This window comes from Lycorma delicatula, chromosome 2 (genome assembly GCF_047948215.1).
Source record: "Lycorma delicatula isolate Av1 chromosome 2, ASM4794821v1, whole genome shotgun sequence".
NCBI lineage: Eukaryota > Metazoa > Arthropoda > Insecta > Hemiptera > Fulgoridae > Lycorma > Lycorma delicatula.
Genome location: NC_134456.1, coordinates 58,266,132 through 58,287,161, shown reverse-complemented (window position 1 = coordinate 58,287,161; position 21,030 = coordinate 58,266,132). Strand labels below are relative to the sequence as shown.

The following is a 21,030-nucleotide window of genomic DNA, read 5'->3' as shown; positions in this document are numbered from 1 at the left end:
TTGCCTGTGTATCTGCATGGAGTGTTAATACTCTAACCGGCTCTACCTGGTCTTTTGTTATATATGACAATGCCTTTTTGTTATAATTACCAATGCTTCCGGCCGGCAGTAAAAATGCAGGTGATTGCTGTAAAACCTTCCTAATTGCCTTCAAAATGATGTTCATACTTATTTTCATCACTGCTCTTGAATCATAGTATATTTTATATTTACTTCTTCTGACTTCAAGTGTTTCTTCTCCAATAATGGAAATTTCATCCTTTAATATATCGCCTGCCTTATACTTTAAACGACTACCTTCACTATCCTCTGCTCTATTGATTTCCATCTATAATACCATCTATAGACATTTCCATCAACGACTTCAACCCCAAGTATATTTTTTTAAATTCCTACTCATGTTCGTTAATATACTTGGATAGCCCGGCTCCCATATGTTGCTTAAGGGAGATCATGACTGACCCCAACTGATAGGTCAGGCTCCCCAAACTTCCAGGCGAAGGTTCCTCTTCTTCTGATGAACCCTGACGTGCTCTTTTTTCTCCTTTACTTCTACTTTCTTCGACATGGACGCCTTCGAAAAACTACCACTTTGGGAGGCCATATCTTCTGTCGGGAGTGAGCCTCGGCGATACATTATAGCTAGTTACACTCTGGAGACAATTGCTTTTCCAACGAGTACCCACACCACTATTTTAGGGGTTCCAAAATTTCTCAGTACTTGAATGCATCTCACTATCACCCCTACCTTTCTAGCATTGCCCACACAATTTCACATGTCACTCCCAATTGAGTTTCTGCACAACCACGTGTTTACACTTTCTAACTTAGAAGAGTTGTAGAATGATTGTTTATTTTTTTAATTACTCTCATAAAATATAGGCCTGATTTCAATTCCAATATGACACTCAAGTAAGATTTAGTAGTCTCTAATATTTACTTTTGTTTTGAAATTACCACAGAATAAATTATAAATTGTTGAAGATTATAAATTTTGATTTTATAGGCAACTGCTTTTTTTTATTACCCACTTGAAAAATACGAAAACTAAATGTAGAAGAATCCTTAGTCTTTTACTTAAAAATTCATTTACACTTATGTAAATATTGGATTTGAAATCAGTTTCATTTTTACTGGGAATCAGTAAATTTCAGGTTAAGTTTTAATTGGGGGTGTTATAAATTACATTTCATGTTTTTAATGTGAGTATTTTTATTTTCTCATTTTTAAAATATTTTATAAATAATCGTAAATGTGTGTACTTTTTAACACTCGATTTTTTGTACAATAACAATTTTTGTTCAATTCTCTGGTGTATTGATGTATAGCATTGTATTGTCTGTGTTCAGTTTAAATTAATGTCTGATTTTTTAATTATAGTTGATAATAGAAAATAACTTTTCAGCCAATTTTTATATCTTGGAAACTAAAACGGTTAATTATAAAATAAAGTAATATTTTAAGTGAAAATATTGTCTAAATTTAGGCTTGTTAGGATTAAGGGTAAAAGATTTCACCCAGATTTCTGCCCCTAAAATCAAATAATGTTATACTAAAATTAATAAAAACCAAATAAAATGTTTTAAAATCCATTTTTATTGAAAATCAAACAACAAAAAATGTAAGAAAATCTTTCACTTTAAATAATGAGTTTAAAGGATTTTACTGACTTTAATTTTCTCATCATTAAATTCCTTACAAATTTTGTCTTGACGTTACACTTGCTTATTGGCTATTTAATAAAGTAAATTTACAGTAAACTGAAAAGAGCATGCTTTTTGATTCCATAAAGCTCCTTTTTTATTTTACTAGTTTACTTGGAAACTATTTCTTTAAATACAGTTTGTAATCCAAATGTGTTTCTCATGTAAAATTGCACGTAAAATAACTAACTTCGCTCTATAATTTGTGTCTAAAAAGAGTTTTAGTGTGGTATTATTTGACCTTCGGAGCAAAGATTTTAAGTAAATCTTGCTAACCACAGCTCAAAAACAAAGCACTTACAGACCTACATTTTTTATTAACTTTTTCCATTATTTTGTAGAAAAACATCTGTGTACTGATACTCAATATACTGAACAGTACAATATTATTGATGCTACTATACTGAATAATATAGAATATCTGTGCCAATAAATCTTCACTGAATGTAGCTTATCTTTCAAGAATGAAATTAAAATATGTATTCCTTAGCGAACTTAGGTAACTCATCTCAAAAGTTTATTAAGTAGTTTGAATTCTATGCCTACTGTTTTCAGATTTTTGTTAGATCCTACCTAAAGACTAGTTGTAATATGCAAGAGTTACTTACTGACATGTCATACTGACCATTAGTGTGTAATTTGATATAAAGTAAAGCTTTTGAGTTTTTATATTTTTGAGAGTTTGAGTTTTAAATTTAAAACTAATTTTAAATTTAGTCTCCACTGCTCTGTATACTCCTAACAAGTGGTTATTTTTTTACTATGAATTACTTGTGAATGTTTTCTATCAGTCTATATGTAGAGATTGAATTCTCAGCTATGATTTGTGAACTGATTGCTAAATAATAAATAAATTAATCTTTCTGTTTGTTTAGTAGCAGTAAGGTTACTGATCTATATATTTAGTGTCAGTTAAATATAAACCAGCCTTCTGTTAACTTTATTAGCAAAAGAAAAATATAAAACATATTTATTGCTTTTCTTCATAGTTTCTTTGAAGTTGTGGATTCCTTCTTCATAAAAGGTTTTAGGGCTTGTCAAGAATTAATTGTGTACAAACGTCTCTATTTTGCTGTTGCTCTGTAATCGATCTCCTCTCAGTACCTCCTTTTGCCAAACAGAAAAAGAAATCATAGCAAGATAAATCTGAACAGTACAGGAGATTTTTTAATGTTTGATGTAGGTATTTGTGCCCTTACAGGGCAAGGGCTTCCATTCCATACTCATCAGTTTCAACTCAGAAGTGGACTCATGTATAATCCTATGTTACTGTTTGATGCGAAATTTATTTCCTTCTCATCAGAATCATTTCAGAGCCTTTGACAAATTTCCTGTCAGGTCTGTTTCTGATTTTGAGTCAAAAGTCTAGTAACTCACCTCATAAGAGGTTTTGTCTAACCAAGGTGTTTTGTGATGATAGAAAGGGCACTTCCATGGCTGATATTCGCTTCCTAAGCAGTTTCATCAACCATAAGATGCTGATTGTCTTCAGTGAGGTCAGAGGTCGACAGAATGTTGTCTGTCAAACTTGTCCTTGAACACATATTGTGAATGTAATTTTCTGTTGCTTTAGGTTTTCTTTCAATTTGCTTGTGCAATCGTAGACTAGGGTATGTGCCAATGCCATATTTTTAAATTACGCTTGCAATCTACTCAACATTTTAGAAGGCACCCTTCTTCATGAGAAACTTCACATTAATACGTTGTAGAATCAATGATAGAACCTCTTGCTCTATTATCATGAATTATTGACCAGAGAGATGCTAATCTCAAAGAGCATCCTCATCCCTCACACCCATCACCCTTGATCCTCTCCCTACATTTTTACTGTCAATATCCCTCCATGTTCAGGCCACTCATGTTTTGCACAAGCCGTGAAGACAAAAGTACAATTTATATTTGACTGATCCTCGTATGATTTTTGTACGTACCTTTTTTTTATATTAGTTAAAGCATTAAAATTTGTTTAATTTAATTGCATATCCCATGTTTTCATTATTATTAATTTCTGAATTTTACATGACATCAAACAATATCTTACTAATGAATACTTACAGCATGCAATGAACCTACACCCAAGTTATATGTGGGAACCGTTTATAGGTGTTATGAAACTGTCAAATTGTAGGGAATGCAATTTGTAGTCATACATTGCTATTTAATTTTTTAGAATTTTATCTATTTGTAATCTCATTTACTTATAAGGATAATTTATCAAGTTAGTACTGGTCTGTTTTATTATTATTATGATGTATCCTACCACCAGTAAAAATTATTGTAACCAATTTTTTATCTTTTTTCAGGTTAGTAAAATGAATGAAAAGTTATTTGAAAGTGATGAAGAGCTTATAATTACTATAAAGTCCAAACAGACAAATACTGTCTTAGATACTGTATTACTTAAGAAAATATCTGATCAACTTGCAATATATAAAAAACCACTCCACTTTGAGGCTGAGTTTAGTCCAGGATTGACTGCTGTTTTACGACAACAACTTGATTCTTGCACTAAGTTGCTTGAGTTTGAACCTGATAGCAAATGTAATGCATTGTGAAACTAGTATTTAATTATTTTATTATAAAATGATGTTTACAGTCTTTCAAAAGTCCCAAAGTAATAAAAAGTTTAAAAATGTGAGCTAATAACCTTGAAAGTTTCACAAACTCAACCCTAATCATGAAAATTACTGAACATAAAACACTCAATGTATAAACAAATTCTATTCACATTTGAGAAACATTCAGGATAGCATTGAAGTTATTACAAAAGTTTTAAAAATTACAAATATTTAAATTTGTTTGGTAGCTTTATTACACATTCAAACGCCTTCGTAATTAGTTATGTAAAATTTGACAGAAAAGCAATAAACATTTCATCATTCCTTAAAAAGTATGTCCCAGGAACTAAACAAAAATATAAAAATTATGTTCACATAATTATATAAAGACCTGTTTATCTATTCTTTTAATTTTAACTGAACTAGAATTTTACTATTTCATTACATAAAGACTGTAGACATGATGCAGTCATTTGACTAAGTTATGTTCAGACAAATTCCCAGAAATGGGGTTTGAGTTTCTTTTCCAAAATAAAAATGAAATGTTGGAAGATATTTGAAAAGGTTGGTATGAAACTAGTTTATTAGTAAGATCCTTTGTATACAAAGGAATATTTTATTTAAGCTTGAAATTTTTTCTTTGTCCTTTCTGTTGTATTATTTCTTACTCCCCCTCTTTTTTTATCATTGAAAGGATTTTTAGCAACTTCTATTCTACAAAGGAAGTCCAATTTCACCAACACTCCAGCTATATTGAGATCTTAGTGATCTGATATTAAGTAAAAATCGAGAAAAACTGAATTAAAATGTATATAAGCAGGACTAATGTAAATGTTTAGTACAGTTATCCTTACTCTTGTTGTTGATGCAACAGTAAGGATTTGCTACATTGCTATGGGATCAACTTGAATACAGAGTAGTTCAACACAATGGGGCAATAGCCCACACCCTGGGCATCCCATGACAGTGGTCAAGAAGTGTTCCCAGGACACATAATTTTCAAAAATGTTTTTTCCATAGCACTCAACTATTTTTTTTTCTGGGCTTACTCAAGTCTAGGGTGTTCATCAATAAATCTTGAGATATTAAACAAACTCAGACCCTTAATATAAAAAGAAATCATATCCATACCAGACTACATGGTGCAAGCAGTGACTGAAATCTGCAGGACAGATTGCAACTGCTTAATAAATGATGGAAGATATTTGACGAAGTACTAGAAAGTACGAAGAAATTAATTTATTTCTTCAAATTACACCATATTTGCTGTGATTGCATAATAAGAAATAAAGAAGTTATTTTTTTTATGTTTTTGTTTTAATTTTACAAACCATATATATATATATATATATATATATATATATATACACACATACCAGGTGATCATTTAAAAAGTTACTACATTGATTATTCAACAGCTATCAGTCCCATTGTATTTCTGTTTGCAGGCATGTATACCTTTTTCAAAGGGGTGGAACCCACCCTCTCCGCTAAATCTAACCCAACTCAAAAATCTTAAATGGCAATGGTAACATTTAATTATACTAATTGACAACCTGAAAAAATAATGAACTTCGGTGAAAAGAAAATAAAAATCTGCCCACCCCTTTACTCAGTAGGTGCAAAAATCCGTTTAGGGTAGTACTTTTTTTAAATTTCAGTCCAGCAAAAATAAATATAAAATTATGTGATATTACTTCTTAAACCATTTGAAATATAATCATAATCTGTGGATTAAAACTGAAAATTATTTTTTAAATTACCAACACAAATGTTTGCCCTTTTTTTTAAATTTTCAGGGGTTGAAAACTTATTTTTTTTTAAGTGAGATGATGTAGCTTGTGACACCTCATTGGAAGGCCCTTTGAGTGACAAGTAATTTGGCACTAATAAAATAAAGATTGGTTCCCTGGTATTAAAGCTCTGATTAAAAATGTGTTGTTTTATTTTTTGGGTTATGTTGGGATACAATATTACTGATGTAAAGCATTAGGTCTGAAATCATTCGTTCTTATTAAAAATATGGGTTTTAGGTTTCTCCAGCATTGAATAAACGTACCAGATAAACGTAAACACAGTATTATAACATCAGTTAAACATATAAAAAACCAATAAGGTTTTCTTTGCTGGCAACTTGTTGAAAAATTGATTATCTTGTTATAAGATTATTATTTTCTGTCAGTTATTGAGATCTTAGTTTCTCTGGTAAATTTTGCAAATTGTTTTCTTTCAAATTGTATGTATGTTATTAATGCCAAAAATTATTTATTGTGTTTATTTCATCATCATGTTTTATTTAAATTGTTGTGTTCTTTAGTTAAAACTGGCATTTGGTTTGTGTTATTGTTCTACCATTTGGTCTTTAATTTTTTACCTTTAGTAAATTTGTTTCAGTAAAATGACTCACAATCTGGAAGAAACGACTAAACTAATTTTTACATATGGACAACAAAATAAATCTGCTAGAAGAACTGCTCAAGTATTTAATGAACAACATCCAAATAAAAATGTTTCACAATCTTACCAAACTGTTTTCATCAATAAAGTACTGAGAAAGTTCTTTTTATCGGCTTCAAAAGCTCGAAATTTCTATATGTTTTTTGAAGTAAATTCCAAACTTGCAGTCTTCATCCTAAAAGTTCAGCTCAAGTTTTTGATAAATTTAAATCCCTAACCAAGTCATTTAATTTACCTTGTGATACAAGATGTAGCTTTTTGAAAGATAATTAAAAATCAGAATCATTGTTGTCTTCTTCAGTAACAGCTGATTCTTCAACGATGCTTTCAAAACATAGATTCACAGGTGGCTCAGGAACTGGAATAATTTCACAATCAAGTACAGGCCTGATTGTAGATTGCATTGAAGGATATTTTACAGTATGCTTAGATTTTTTAGAAATTCCAGACACACTTGTTAAACAAAAGTAACAATCGGTTACATGATCCTTTGGTTCCTGCCAAACCATAGGTACACTACATGGCAAAGCCTTCCGTGTACCTTTCAGCCATCGTATTAAATATGTAGAAAAATTATTGCACACTATATGAGGAGCCCACGTCTTATCCTGATCACCAATTTTAAACTGAAAGTACAAATAATATGCTTTTTTAGTTAAAGGTGTAATGTTTTTCTATTTGAGTTTACAGTAAACTCACTACATACATAACAAAAGTCATCCACATCATTTACACAATTTCTAGGCATTATGACACTGCATTCTTAATAAACTTAAGACACCAATAAGGCTGAACAAAATTAATTCATTCCTAAATCCAATGCTTAATACAAACAACACAGCTATGTTTTCAGCTACATGTTTTGACCTGCACAGACATGATTAATCTTGTCCATGAAGGCTCACTCTTCAGTATTAGATATGACGTCATAATGTATGACTGTGATATGATTTAATTCTAGTATCGTTTACTATAGATTACAAATTATGTTAACAAAGTTAAACAATAAAAAATGAGCTAACAAAACACATTATAGTAGCTTAAAATGCTAACTATACGTTGAAAAATGAAAAAATCCTTTAATTAAAATTTAAAAATTTTTCAAAAATGGTGCATGATGAAAGATTCTTAGTTCATATTCGTCTTCAACATAAAAAACAGATTAAAATCACGTATCACATGTTAGGAAACAAAAATTATGTTTATCAGAGTTAATTTTATTGGACTGAAATTTAAAAAAAAGTACTATCCACCCCAAATGGTTTTCGCACCTACTTGAGTGAAGGTGTGGATGGATTTTAGTTTTCTTTTCACCAAAATTCATTATTTTTTTCACATTGTCAATTAATGTAATTAAATGTTATAATTGCCATTTAAGATTTTTGAGTGGGGTTAGGTGTAGCAGAAAGGATGGGTTCCACCCCTTTGAAAGTAATTTTAAAAAGGTTCCAAGAATAGTATACATCCCTACAATGAATAGCTGTTGAATATAAATGTGGTAGCTTTTCAAATGATCACCTGGTATATAAGAATAGATGTAAGAATCGAACAAAGGAAAATACTACCTTTTAAAGATTAAATTATTCCAGTTCTGGACAGCAAAATTACATGTACACTTATAATGTCATTCAAAGTTTCACTATAGAAAACATTTTTTTTTTTTTTTTAAATGACAAATTATTAAAAGAATATGTTTTAATGTAAAAAATATACAATTTCCAACTGAAGATGCGGGAAATCGTGAAAACTGGTTATTGGAAATTAATATGGTAAGTTTAACTTATATAATTAATTTGTTTTGGTGGTTTATATTTCATATATATTATTATATATTATATTAATATTAAATATATATATATATATATATATCACATGGTACAGAATATTGAGAGAAAACATATCTTAATTTTATCATGAAAGTACTTAGTCGGTAATATAGTATTAGTAACATAATATATTTTTATTATTAAAATAAATGACGTACATGATGTAATATGGTGTTACATTACTAGTAATGTAACACCATGTGCATGTTCTATTTTAGTAATAATATATTTTTAACATTTTAATATCTTTACGTAATATGCAATTTAATTAATTGAATTCAATCATGACTGGTGATACAAAACCCCACGAAAGTACTCTCATGATAAAATTAAGGTAAGATATGTCGTATCTCAATATTCTGTACTAAGAAATTTATTTTAATAGAATTTAAAATACATACATATATATATATATATATATCTACTGATGTTATATGTGCATTGAAGTAATTGTAAAGTAACATATTTATAACATTAAATAGTTTTTCTTACTTTTGATGTATTTGTTGAAGAAATGTTTCTTATTTAACTGTATATATTATAATTGAGAATTATATTTTGATTTTATGTAACTTTTTTATATTATGAAAAAATGTAAAAAAGTAATCTTAAATCCTTATTATTCATTATCATTAGGACTTGTAACCATTGTGAAGACAAGTACTTTAGCATGAAGATCCATATTTCAAAGAGAGTATGTGTTATTTTCTGTAAATAAATATTTACAGCTGAATCTAATATTAAATGACATTTTACCAAATAAAATTAACAGAGAAAGGACACAACATTTTATCAAGTAAACGTAAAAGAGAAAGGATACATTGCAAGCTTAAAAGAAAAAGAACTTATTGATTTTGCTAGGTACAGTTTGGAAGAGGATAGAAAACAAGCTAAGTGAGCTAGGCAGAAGAAAATTTGCAGTGACTGACTGGCCAAGAAACATTGGAACATTGTTACTTTGTGTTGAAACAGGTTTTATTTTATGTAACAAATGTTATAAAAAATTTTATTATAAGTGATTTTTTTTTTTTAATTGCTGTGTAATAGTGATTGTTTTAATTCCTATACAGGGGCTTTATTAACTTCAGTATATTTGATGCAAGCTATAGATAGAAAAAAATATAAAGAGAAGACTATGATTCTACTTGGTAAATTGATGGATGCTGATTTTCATAGAACTACTTTTTATTCTGATCTCAGTAAGTATTTATCTTTATTTTTAATATATACCTCCAGGACCACCGTTAAGTATTGCTGCAGAGGATGAGATGAATGATGTTGTAGCGTATGAAAATGCCATGACTGACCAGGATTTGAACCTGGGACCTCTAAATGAAAGGCCGAGATGCTTTCACTCGTGCCACAGTGGTCGGCATAATAAGTATAATTGTTTATAAGTATAACTTTAATATTTCTAATAGAAATAATGCATTCTATTATGTTAAATTAAGGAATAAAAATAAGATCTGATTCTATATGCATATTATGATGTTAATAATAATTGAATAATTACTTAAAATTGCACATTTTCAGAAGTTTTTATTACTTGGACAAATTTTACGTGTTCTTTTCAGTCTGCCTTTGTGACAGTGAAGCTAGACTTGTATCTGATTGCAAGTTAAGTTGGCCAGCTAGAACTAACATTGGTCAAGGCTTGTTAACTAGCTTAGTTTAAAACAATATACCACAACGTTCTGAATTATAAAAAAAAAAAAAAAAACATTTAACTATTCCTTTTTTATTTCATTTTTTTTTTTGTCTTCAGTCATTTGACTGGTTTGATGCAGCTCTCCAAGATTACCCATCTAGTGCTAGTCATTTCATTTCAGTATACCCTCTACATCCTACATCCCTAACAATTTGATTTACGTATTCCAAACGTGGCCTGCCTACACAATTTTTTCCTTCTACCTGTCCTTCCAATATTAAAGCGACTATTCCAGGATGCCTTAGTATGTGGCCTATAAGTCTGTCTCTTCTTTTAACTATATTTTTCCAAATGCTTCTTTCTTCATCTATTTGCCGCAATACCTCTTCATTTGTCACTTTATCCACCCATCTGATTTTTAACATTCTCCTATAGCACCACATTTCAAAAGCTTCTAATCTTTTCTTCTCAGATACTCCGATTGTCCAAGTTTCACTTCCATATAAAGCGACACTCCAAACATATACTTTCAAAAAACTTTTCCTGACATTTAAATTAATTTTTGATGTAAACAAATTATATTTCTTACTGAAGGCTCGTTTCGCTTGTACTATTCGGCATTTTATATCGCTCCTGCTTCGTCCACCTTTAGTAATTCTACTTCCCAAATAACAAAATTCTTCTACCTCCCTAATCTTTTCTCCCCATATTTTCACATTCAGTGGTCCATCTTTGTTATTTCTACTACATTTCATTACTTTTGTTTTGTACTTGTTTATTTTCATGTGATAGTTCTTGCGTAGGACTTCATCTATGCCGTTCATTGTTTCTTCTAAATCCTTTTTATTCTCGGCTAGAATTACTATATCATCAGCAAATCATAGCATCTTTATCTTTTCACCTTGTACTGTTACTCCGAATCTAAATTGTTCTTTAACATCATTAACTGCTAGATCCATGTAAAGATTAAAAAGTAACGGAGATAGGGAACATCCTTGTCGGACTCGCTTTCTGATTACGGCTTCTTTCTTATGTTCTTCAATTATTACTGTTGCTGTTTGATTCCTGTACATGTTAGCAATTGTTCTTCTATCTCTGTATTTGAACCCTAATTTTTTTAAATGCTGAACATTTTATTCCAGTCTACGTTATCGAATGCCTTTTCTAGGTCTATAAACGCCAAGTATGTTGGTTTGTTTTTCTTTAATCTTCCTTCTACTATTAATCTGAGGCCTAAAATTGCTTCCCTTGTCCCTATACTTTTCCTGAAACCAAATTGGTCTTCTCCTCTCAATTCTTCTGTATAGAATTCTAGTTAAGATTTTTGATGCATGACTAGTTAAACTAATTGTTCTGTATTCTTCACGTTTATCTGCCCCTGCTTTCTTTGGTATCATGACTATAACACTTTTTTTGAAGTCTGATGGAAATTCCCCTTTTTCATAAATATTACACACCAGTTTGTATAATCTATCAATCGCTTCCTCCCCTGCACTGCGCAGTAATTCTACAGGTATTCCGTCTATTCCAGGAGCCTTTCTGCCATTTAAATCTTTTAATGCTCTCTTAAATTCAGATCTCAGTATTGTTTCTCCCATTTCATCCTCCTCAACTTCCTCTTCTTCCTCTATAACACCATTTTCTAATTCATTTCCTCCGTATAACTCTTCAATATATTCCACCCATCTATCGACTTTACCTTTCGTATTATATATCGGTGTACCATCTTTGTTTAACACATTAGATTTTAATTTATGTACCCCAAAATTTTCCTTAACTTTCCTGTATGCTCCGTCTATTTTACCAATGTTCATTTCTCTTTCCACTTCTGAACACTTTTCTTTAATCCACTCTTCTTTCGCCAGTTTGCACTTCCTGTTTATAGCATTTCTTAATTGCCGATAGTTCCTTTTACTTTCTTCATCACTAGCATTCTTATATTTTCTACGTTTATCCATCAGCTGCAATATATCGTCTGAAACCCAAAGTTTTCTACCAGTTCTCTTTATTCCGCCTAAGTTTGCTTCTGCTGATTTAAGAATTTCCTTTTTAACATTCTTTATAACATTTTATTTCATATTATGAAATAACGACCTAAATAATTACGACCTAGAAAATCTATTTAACCCAATATAAAATAAAATATTTTAATTTCTTATTTTATTTATAAGATAAATTTGTATTTTGAGGTATAAAATTACATTTTATTTTATTTTTTAGATTTGTTTATTATTATAATTATTATTGTTTTACTTCAATGGTTACATTGTTTAAACTACTTAGATTTACAGGTGCCACAATGAATCTTGAAGCTTGAACTATGGTGGTTCAAGCTAGTGCCTGTTAACCAAACTGAAAAAATTCATTTAGTTTTCAAGCAGAAGCAAATTGTTTTCATATAATTACAACTTATTATTTTATGTTCCTGGGTGGTATTATGGATTACTTTTAAATATTTTTTAATTCTGTTTATACTTTATAAACGTTTAACTATTTCTTTGACAAAAATGTTATGGTATATTTCTAAACGCTATAATAATGTAAGCCTATTCTCAATAAGTATTATAATTATGTCAGCAGATAAACATTAAATGATAAATTAACTAACATTATAGTTGTGTGACATATGAAGATAGTTTATAAAGTATCATGATTTTATTGTAAAAATAAACATGGACAAGCTAAGTATTATAACTCAGGAAATGAATCAGCTTTCTTAGAATCATATTAAGAAACAATATTGCTTATTGTTTGCTGTATACTTGTAATTTTCAAACTCAGCCAGGTCAATTTAAAAATAAATAATTACCCATAAATCTACGTTGCTGAATGCTTGTGTATAATCATATTAACTAGTTGTCCTGTATTTTTTAATTCTGTAAAGGCATTTGTGTAAATTCTGTTCTTTTTATTTGATTTTTGATTTGGAAAAGGTAGTTACATTTAATAATCAGATATGTATTTTTATTGTTTTAATTATTAGTGAACTTAAGCCTACCATAAAAGACAAAAAACTAAAACAACAGGCTTGTTAAATAATAGTATGTATAAGTTTATGAAACAAAAAGGTGATCGATTTCCGAAATTGCAAAAGGAAGATAAACATATGATTCAAATTAAAAAAAAAATGTGCAGTTGTGTGTGTGTGCACGTGCGCATGCATGTGGGGGTTTGCGATCTCAAGTCCAAAGAGTGAGAAAAGAGAAAAAGCAGCTGCTAGAAAAATTAGCCGAAAATTGATTTGTATGTTATATCAATTTATTGTGGGCTTACTATTGTACAATTCCAAGCTTCACATAAGTGCTTGTTTAATTCTTGTCGCATTTACCATCTTGAAAAATGCATAATAATATTTTTATTTTTTTTTTGCAAATTAATTACAAATTTTTCAGTTATTTATTTATATATATATATATATATATATATATGTATATGCAATAAAATAAAAGTAAATGTAATATATTCAAAATATTAGCTGTAGGTGATTGATTAGAATATTAGATATGTAGGTGATTAAAATTTCAAAAAATTGTGTTCTGTGATTTAACATTAACATCATAATTCATCTTAAGAAGGCCCATTTGCTATTAGGCAATGAAACAAATGTTATGCTAGAAGTATAGTAGAGTGATTCAAAATGTGGCTGTCACTGCCATGGCACCAAGAATTAAAATTGGTTGCATCACCTGTACTAAGTTTATGTTAGAGAACACACATACTTTATTTCTTAAGAAATCCTGTTAATGTTCTGAAAATAACAGTGATTAAAAATATTAAGATATTTCATAAATTGAAAAAAAATTCTAAGTCTGACTGACAGTCACCCTTTTAATTTCCTTTTCTCTATTTATGCTTTCTATTATTATTATTACTTTGTGAATGTATACTTTTCTATTTGTAATAAACATATTATATTTATGCTATTCCCAGTACTTTTTTTTATCTTGGCCATTTGACTGGTTTGATGCAGCTCTCCAAGATTTCCTATCTAGTGCCAGTCGTTTCATTTCAGTATACTCCTTACATTCTATATCCCTAAAAATTTGTTTTACTTATTCCAAACGTTGTCTGCCTGAACGATTTTTCCCATCTACCTGTCTCTCTAATATCAAGCAACTATTCCAGAATGCCTTAATATGTGGCCTGTTAAGTCTGTCTCTTCTTTTAACTATATTTTTCCAAATGCTTCTTTCTTCATCAATATCACAATACCTCTTCATTTGTCACTTTAGCCACCCATCTGATTTTTAAAATTCTCCTATAGTACCACATTTCAAAAGCTTCTAATTTTTTCTTCTCCGATCATCCAAGTTTCACCCGTATAAAGCCACACTCCAAAATATACTTTTAAAAATGTTTTGCTGACACTTAAATTAATTTTTGATGTAAGCAAATTATATTTCTGACTAGAAGCTCATTTCATCTGTGTTATTCAACATTTTATATTGCTCCTGCTTTGTCCATCTTTAGTAATTCTACTTACCAAATAACAAAATTCTTCTACCTCCATAATCTTTTCTCTTCCTATTTTTATATTCAGTGGTCCACCTACATTATTTCTACTACATTTCATTACTTTCATCTCATTCTTGTTTATGTTTATGTGGTAGTTCTTGCATAGGACTTCATCCACACTATTCATTGTTTCTTCTAAATCTTTTTTACTCTCGGCTTGAATTACTATATCATCAGAAAATCGTACCATCTTTATTTTTTCACCTCACTGTTACTCTGGATCTATCTATGTAAAGATTAAAAAGTAACTGGGATAGGGAACATCCTTGTCAGACTCTCTTTTTCCCAGTATTAGATTAGATCAGATTCCCAATATTAGATTACCCAAAACAGTTAGGTTAGAAAACACTGTTTTAAATTTTAATAATTTAGATAACAATTTTTACACTAAAATTTTGCTAAATAGATAAAATTTATTTAGAAAAAACCAAGCATATAAAATTGAGTCCAGTGCTCTATAACAAAGAAAAATTTTATTATAAAGGCAGGCATCAACAGCCTTAAAAACTGTCCTTGTTCATTCACTTGTCGTTTTCATTATAACCACCTGCCAGAACTATTTATAAATTTCAGTAATTTAAAACCTGTATAGTTTATTTCTCCCATAATTCAGCATGAAAGAAATTTGTAGTAGTATTTGTGGTAGAAGAGGATTGTTTTGGACTAACCTAGAGGTTTTTGCAGTAAATGTTATATTGCCCTAACATACCTTGTTCTAGTCAAGCAGCAGGTTGTCTGCTTTATGTTCAATGGTCTCCTATTAGTCTTATTTCAGCCCGCACACATGTGCATGTGCATGTGCATGCACACACACACACACGTACATATATTTTTTAAATAAACATAACTAACACTAGCTTGAAAAATTTTATTGTACATCTGTTGTGCCTTATATCTGTTTTATTTCCCTTCTCTGCATGTGAACTTAACTAACTAAGGTTTTACTCTTAAAGTGATGCCCACTGCATATTGACCTTTAGGAAATAAGAATTCAGCTTTGTCCATTTCATTTTAACATTAGTGTTATTGCTTATAGAATGTTTAACTTTCTGTTTTAAGATTGCTCATTGAAGTAACTGATCTGAAAAATTTGTTTTGTTTTCTCAGAGCATTTCTTATGTAATTTTTTATTGTCTTACTCTTCTTCTGTTTGCCTCCAATCTTCTTGAGTACCAATTAATTATATTCTCTACCAACTCTGCATTAGTTCTCCCCAAATTGCTACATTTATGTAATCTTCATAAGGAGAAATAATAACCAATTGTTGTATATTGATGTAATAATACCCAGTTTTCAGGTTTTTATGTAGTGTTTCTACAATTTCTAAGTTGCCTTTGTGAGCTGTCTCTAATGAAACAAGTTGAGCAACATACAGTCATCTAATGCTTGAACCTATTATTTAAACAGATCTGAGATATTTACTATTAAATATATTGTGTATATCTGTTAAATGCATTACTGTTAAATTTTTATATTTTAGATTACCATTTGTAGTGTGTTTACCTTGTATCTTTCATTACCATATTAGTTTTGTAAATATATTATGTTTTAAGGCCTTCATTTTAAAAATTGAATTTAAACATTTAAAATCAGTTGCAATTTGAATATTATCCACTTTTTAATTATTTTTTAAATAAAAGAAAGCTAATTTAACTAATCTGCGTAATAATAAATTTTGAAAATTTGTAAATGAGGTAGATGCAGTCTAGAAGGTGAAATTTGAAGCTTCAAAGATATTAGGTTTCTTGATAAAGCAATATACTACATCCTTTACAACCTGATGGTAATTACAATACCTGGAATGGTTCTGGGGTAGCATCATGGAAATAGAATGATGTGAAGTAAGGATAAAATGTTTTTTGTAGATCAGTTAGTTAAAAAATAATTTTCACTGCATACTGTTGGCATTTATTAGCAACTAATGACCATAGAAATTGACCCACTGAAGTTTTTTGTGAAATGAGTATGTAAAGCATATAAAGCTTCATTTGATGTTTTTAGGATTAAGTAGCATAGTTTATTTGTGATTGGATTATAGAACAGTTAAATTTATCAATCAAAACTGGGATAAACACACTGGAATAGAAACTAAAAAGGTACTTTAGGCTTCAACATGTTCAAATTATTATTTATTGTAGACTAATTCCAAACCGAGTCATTTTTTCAGGAAGTCGGTATAAAATGGAGTATTTGTTAGAAGAAGTGCTGAACAATGATTCAACTATAAAATTCACTGCCTCAGATTGTCAGTTATCAGCACTTTATCATATGGAACACTTGATGGCTATTCAAATTGTAGATTTAAGTAACAATTCATTATGTAGCAGATCATTGCCTTTGTTATCTTATTTACAGTTTTGTAAGGTAAGACATTATGTATTCATAACTTTAATTTCATTACAATTAAACTCTTAACTGAACATTTATTATTTTGGTGATCATCAGTGACCGATAGTGATAAATTAAAAATTTAATTTTTTTAAGAAATTATTTTTCACACTACGATCAAAAAAATGTGGATTATCCATGATTTTCAAAAATAAAATCAATTGCAGGTGAGATGTTTTGAAAAAACTTCCTTTTAGTGGCTGCTGGTCACATTTATGACTTTTACTATTTGCTTATTTTAAATAGCTGATTTAGTATTCCAAAATTTTCTTAGATAGCTTACTTGATAAATATTAATTATTATTATTGATAGTTATCTGTTATTATTACAGAAGAACAAACAAGGTTAAGAACGGTAGAGCATTGTATCATATGGCATAATTGCATATGTTTTTGTTTAAATGTGCTTGAACCATGTTCCCTTATACTTTCATAGATACCAATGTGTGTAGTTAAATATTATATCAGACAGCCCTCTGCCAAACCCAGAAAGGTTATAATTTCAATTCTGGGATTAGCTCTACTTTGTTCAAAACACCTTATGCCTCATCCTGACTTGTTGAAGGAGGCTTCTGCCTTTTTTCTCCATCAGTCAGATCTGTGATCCCACACTAAATAGAAAATGGTTTCACACCCAGTGTCTAGGATTAATTGCTCATGAGCAGAGCAGTTGTGTCTTTACAAGAGTCAATCGGATCTAGATGAGTGAATCATACTCAGGCCATTTTTACATGATGTACCCTAGAGACAATCTGCTTTCTGACAAAATTCATTATCTCTTGCAACAATGTCCCATGTAGGGAAAGTTAATTCACCAGTCACTTTAGAAACAGCTGAATTTTTATTATAGCAATTATTGTTATCTCTAGATCTTATTGTTATAATGTAACAATAAGACAGAAAAAGTTTTATGTTTGTACCAAATGAAACAAGACAGTTCTGTTTTTTAAGTCATTATTTTATTGTTGGTAGCTAGTTATTAATTACTGCTGCGTAACAAATGAAGTAGAATAATATTAGTGTTTCCTTTATAATTTTTATAGAAATAATATGAACATGGATTAATTACAGAAAAGTTACTAAAATAAACTTAATTTAAATATTAAAGATCAAATTAATGAATAAGATTTTTTTATTTCTGATTAAAATTGGTTTATCTAATATGAAAGCATTTCATTAATGACTAGCTGCTCTGAAATGTGTAATTTATATTTTAATTAATAAACTTTTTTTTAAATAATGTCATAGATCTGACTTTACCAGTTTCTGACAAAATACTTGAAATCATAACCCTATAATTATTTTAAGACACTCAATCTTCATTCCTTTGGAAATAATCTTTTTGTAGCCTTATTTAATCTAGTACCTTTGTCATACTTCAAACTTCCTTCAGAAGTTCAGATTTTCTGAGTTTGTCAGTCCCACTGGGGCCATACATTTTCATAAAAATAAAACTAAATATCTTACACTTTATTACCTTCTGAAACTTTAGCAAAGTTTTCAGAAACAAAGTTAATAAGCAAATAAGTCTAGTGCGTATAAAGGTTGTCGAAGGATGATAAGTGCATTGTTGTGATGCAAAAGAGAAAGTTGTGTTTACAGTGTAGCTGACCATGCTAGACAGACACATCCTCTCTCAAGTTACTCAGATTGTTGCATTCTGAACAAATATAATAATTCAGTTGGTTGGGGTACATGCTTAGTATTCAATGATTAAGTTTTAGAAGAAAGCAAGACTGAAAAGAGATTAAAATCAGAAAACTGAAGTAAAAAGAGCTTTCATGTAAAAAAATGTAGCCTGCTAGTATTAAATATGGATCTAAAGTCAAAAATATATTTTTTTAAATATCTGTGCAGAGTGTAATGCTTTACAGTAACAAAATATAAACAGTACAAAAAAACAGAAAAGAAAAAAAATAGAGTCCTTTGAAATGTGATATTGCAGATGGATTTTGAAAATTAGGTGGGTTGATAGAGTTGAAAATGTAGTGGTAAGAAGAAAAGGGCTAAAGTATTTATTGGTAGAATCTTGCGAAGATTCTAATCTAATTAAACAGATTGCTAAGATGTATATGGTAAGATTAGTTAATTTGGCTTTATTGAGATATGTAGGATGTAAAAACTGCAAAAGAAAACAGATTCAAAAGTTTAAAAAAAAGAAGTAATAATTTTTATAATTCACATTGTTTTTTTTTTAGGTTTTGAAGCTGGACAAGAATAAAATAGAAAGTTTAAAAGGATTTCCTAATTTGCCTTACTTAGAATCACTATCTTTATCAAGTAACCAGTTAAACAGTGTAGAAGGTTTTGATTTATTTATTAATAATTGTGTGAATTTGAGGTCCTTGGATGTGAGTGATAATCCAATAACAAAAAGTGATTTGTTTAAAGAAAAACTAAAAGAATTTCATGTGCTTCAAAAATTGAATGACTTGACGGTAATATATAATTATATTTTGAATCCTTAAGTTGAATAATCTATTTTATGACTCATTTTTTTTTTCAATTTAATCTTTGCTAAACAATTTATATTTCACTGAAATATAATTCCTAAAATAAGTACTTTTTTCTGCCATAAACCTCAGTAACTCAATTTTTCTGAAAATTGTTGCCTTTAAGTTTAGGAAGTTACTACTAGTAGTGAACACAAAAGGCATGAATGAAAGAGTATCCTGCAGCTGAAATTTCAAATTCTCTTTTATTATCAGTTATCTATTACTTTTAATTCTATTATTATTTAGTTTTAATTTGTAAGTAAAGAATTTTAATTTTTAAATATATACTGGGTATACAAAAAAAAGACTATCGGGGTGTTAAATTTATTAATATCTCTTAACTCTGACTTACAGAAATGTATCTCAAATAAAATGAAAGAGTAATTCTTAACTTCTTCCCTACAAGTGTTCAATGCGAGTACCTTTCATCATGCGATACACATTCAGTCAATAAGAGAATTTGTTCTGAACTTTAACCACCATATCTGGAGTAATCAAAGCAATAACTGCTTCAAATCGGGTATAATTTATGGTAGAAGCAGTTACACAAGATCCTTTATAAAATTCAAAAGGAAAAAACTCACATTGAGTTTGAGTCAGATTGGATGACCTTGGAAGCCACCACAACAAGTTCTATCATCCGGTACAACAGTTGGTAGAAAAGTTATTCCAGCAATCCCATACAGAATAATTCCTGTGAGGAAGCACATCTTGTTGCCTAATAAAATTCTCTGCCTCATCTTGCACTTGAGGAAAGAGTCATGTACACAGCATGTTCAAATATACAACTCCTGTTACATTTAATTCATCAAAAAAAAATAGCCTATAAACTTACTATCTGGATATAGCACAGAAAGCATTTAATTTTGGAGAGTCCTTTTCACATTGTAAGAGTTTATTTATTTTCTGACTCCCAGATACTACTGACATTATGAATATTAACCTTTTTATTAAGATGAAATGTTGACTCATGACTGGACACAATACAATCAAGAAAGTTGTCATCTTCGTGCTGCAACATTTTGATTGCAAAGTCAGCATGCACAGCCTAATCAGTAGGCTTCAAAGCCTGAAACAGGAACAGTGTGGACGCTTATGTAAGTATTTTTTCAAAACATTCCCACTGTCATCATCAGTTTAGTTCATGGCTGGCTAACAGATTTTTTAGGACTACTCAAGAAAGACACATTTAACATTTTATGATTATATTAACATTTAACAAAATGATTATACTGTCAATGAATGATATTATCATTTAAGGTGCACAATTAAATTTTCTACAGAATGCATATTGAACTGTAACTACAGATAAAATTTAAGTAATCGCGAAACACATAAAGCTTTTTATTCAGTAGTCACCATCCTTTGCTAGTGAAGCTGTCAAGCAGGAAGATAAGGAATTTAATCTAGTCCATGTATACAACTAAAACTGTTTTTTTT

General features: G+C 29.6%; 1 protein-coding gene across 1 annotated transcript in view; it reads left to right on the top strand.

The window, feature by feature from the left end:
* RabGGTa (Rab geranylgeranyltransferase subunit alpha) overlaps positions 1–21,030 on the top strand; it is a 45,361-nt gene that overhangs the window by 18,790 nt on the left and 5,541 nt on the right. The window contains exons 7-10 of the mRNA XM_075355358.1: positions 4,007–4,244; positions 9,615–9,743; positions 16,875–17,071; positions 19,294–19,533. Coding sequence (XP_075211473.1) covers positions 4,007–4,244; positions 9,615–9,743; positions 16,875–17,071; positions 19,294–19,533 — 804 coding nt within the window. The remainder of the gene's footprint in view (positions 1–4,006; positions 4,245–9,614; positions 9,744–16,874; positions 17,072–19,293; positions 19,534–21,030) is intronic.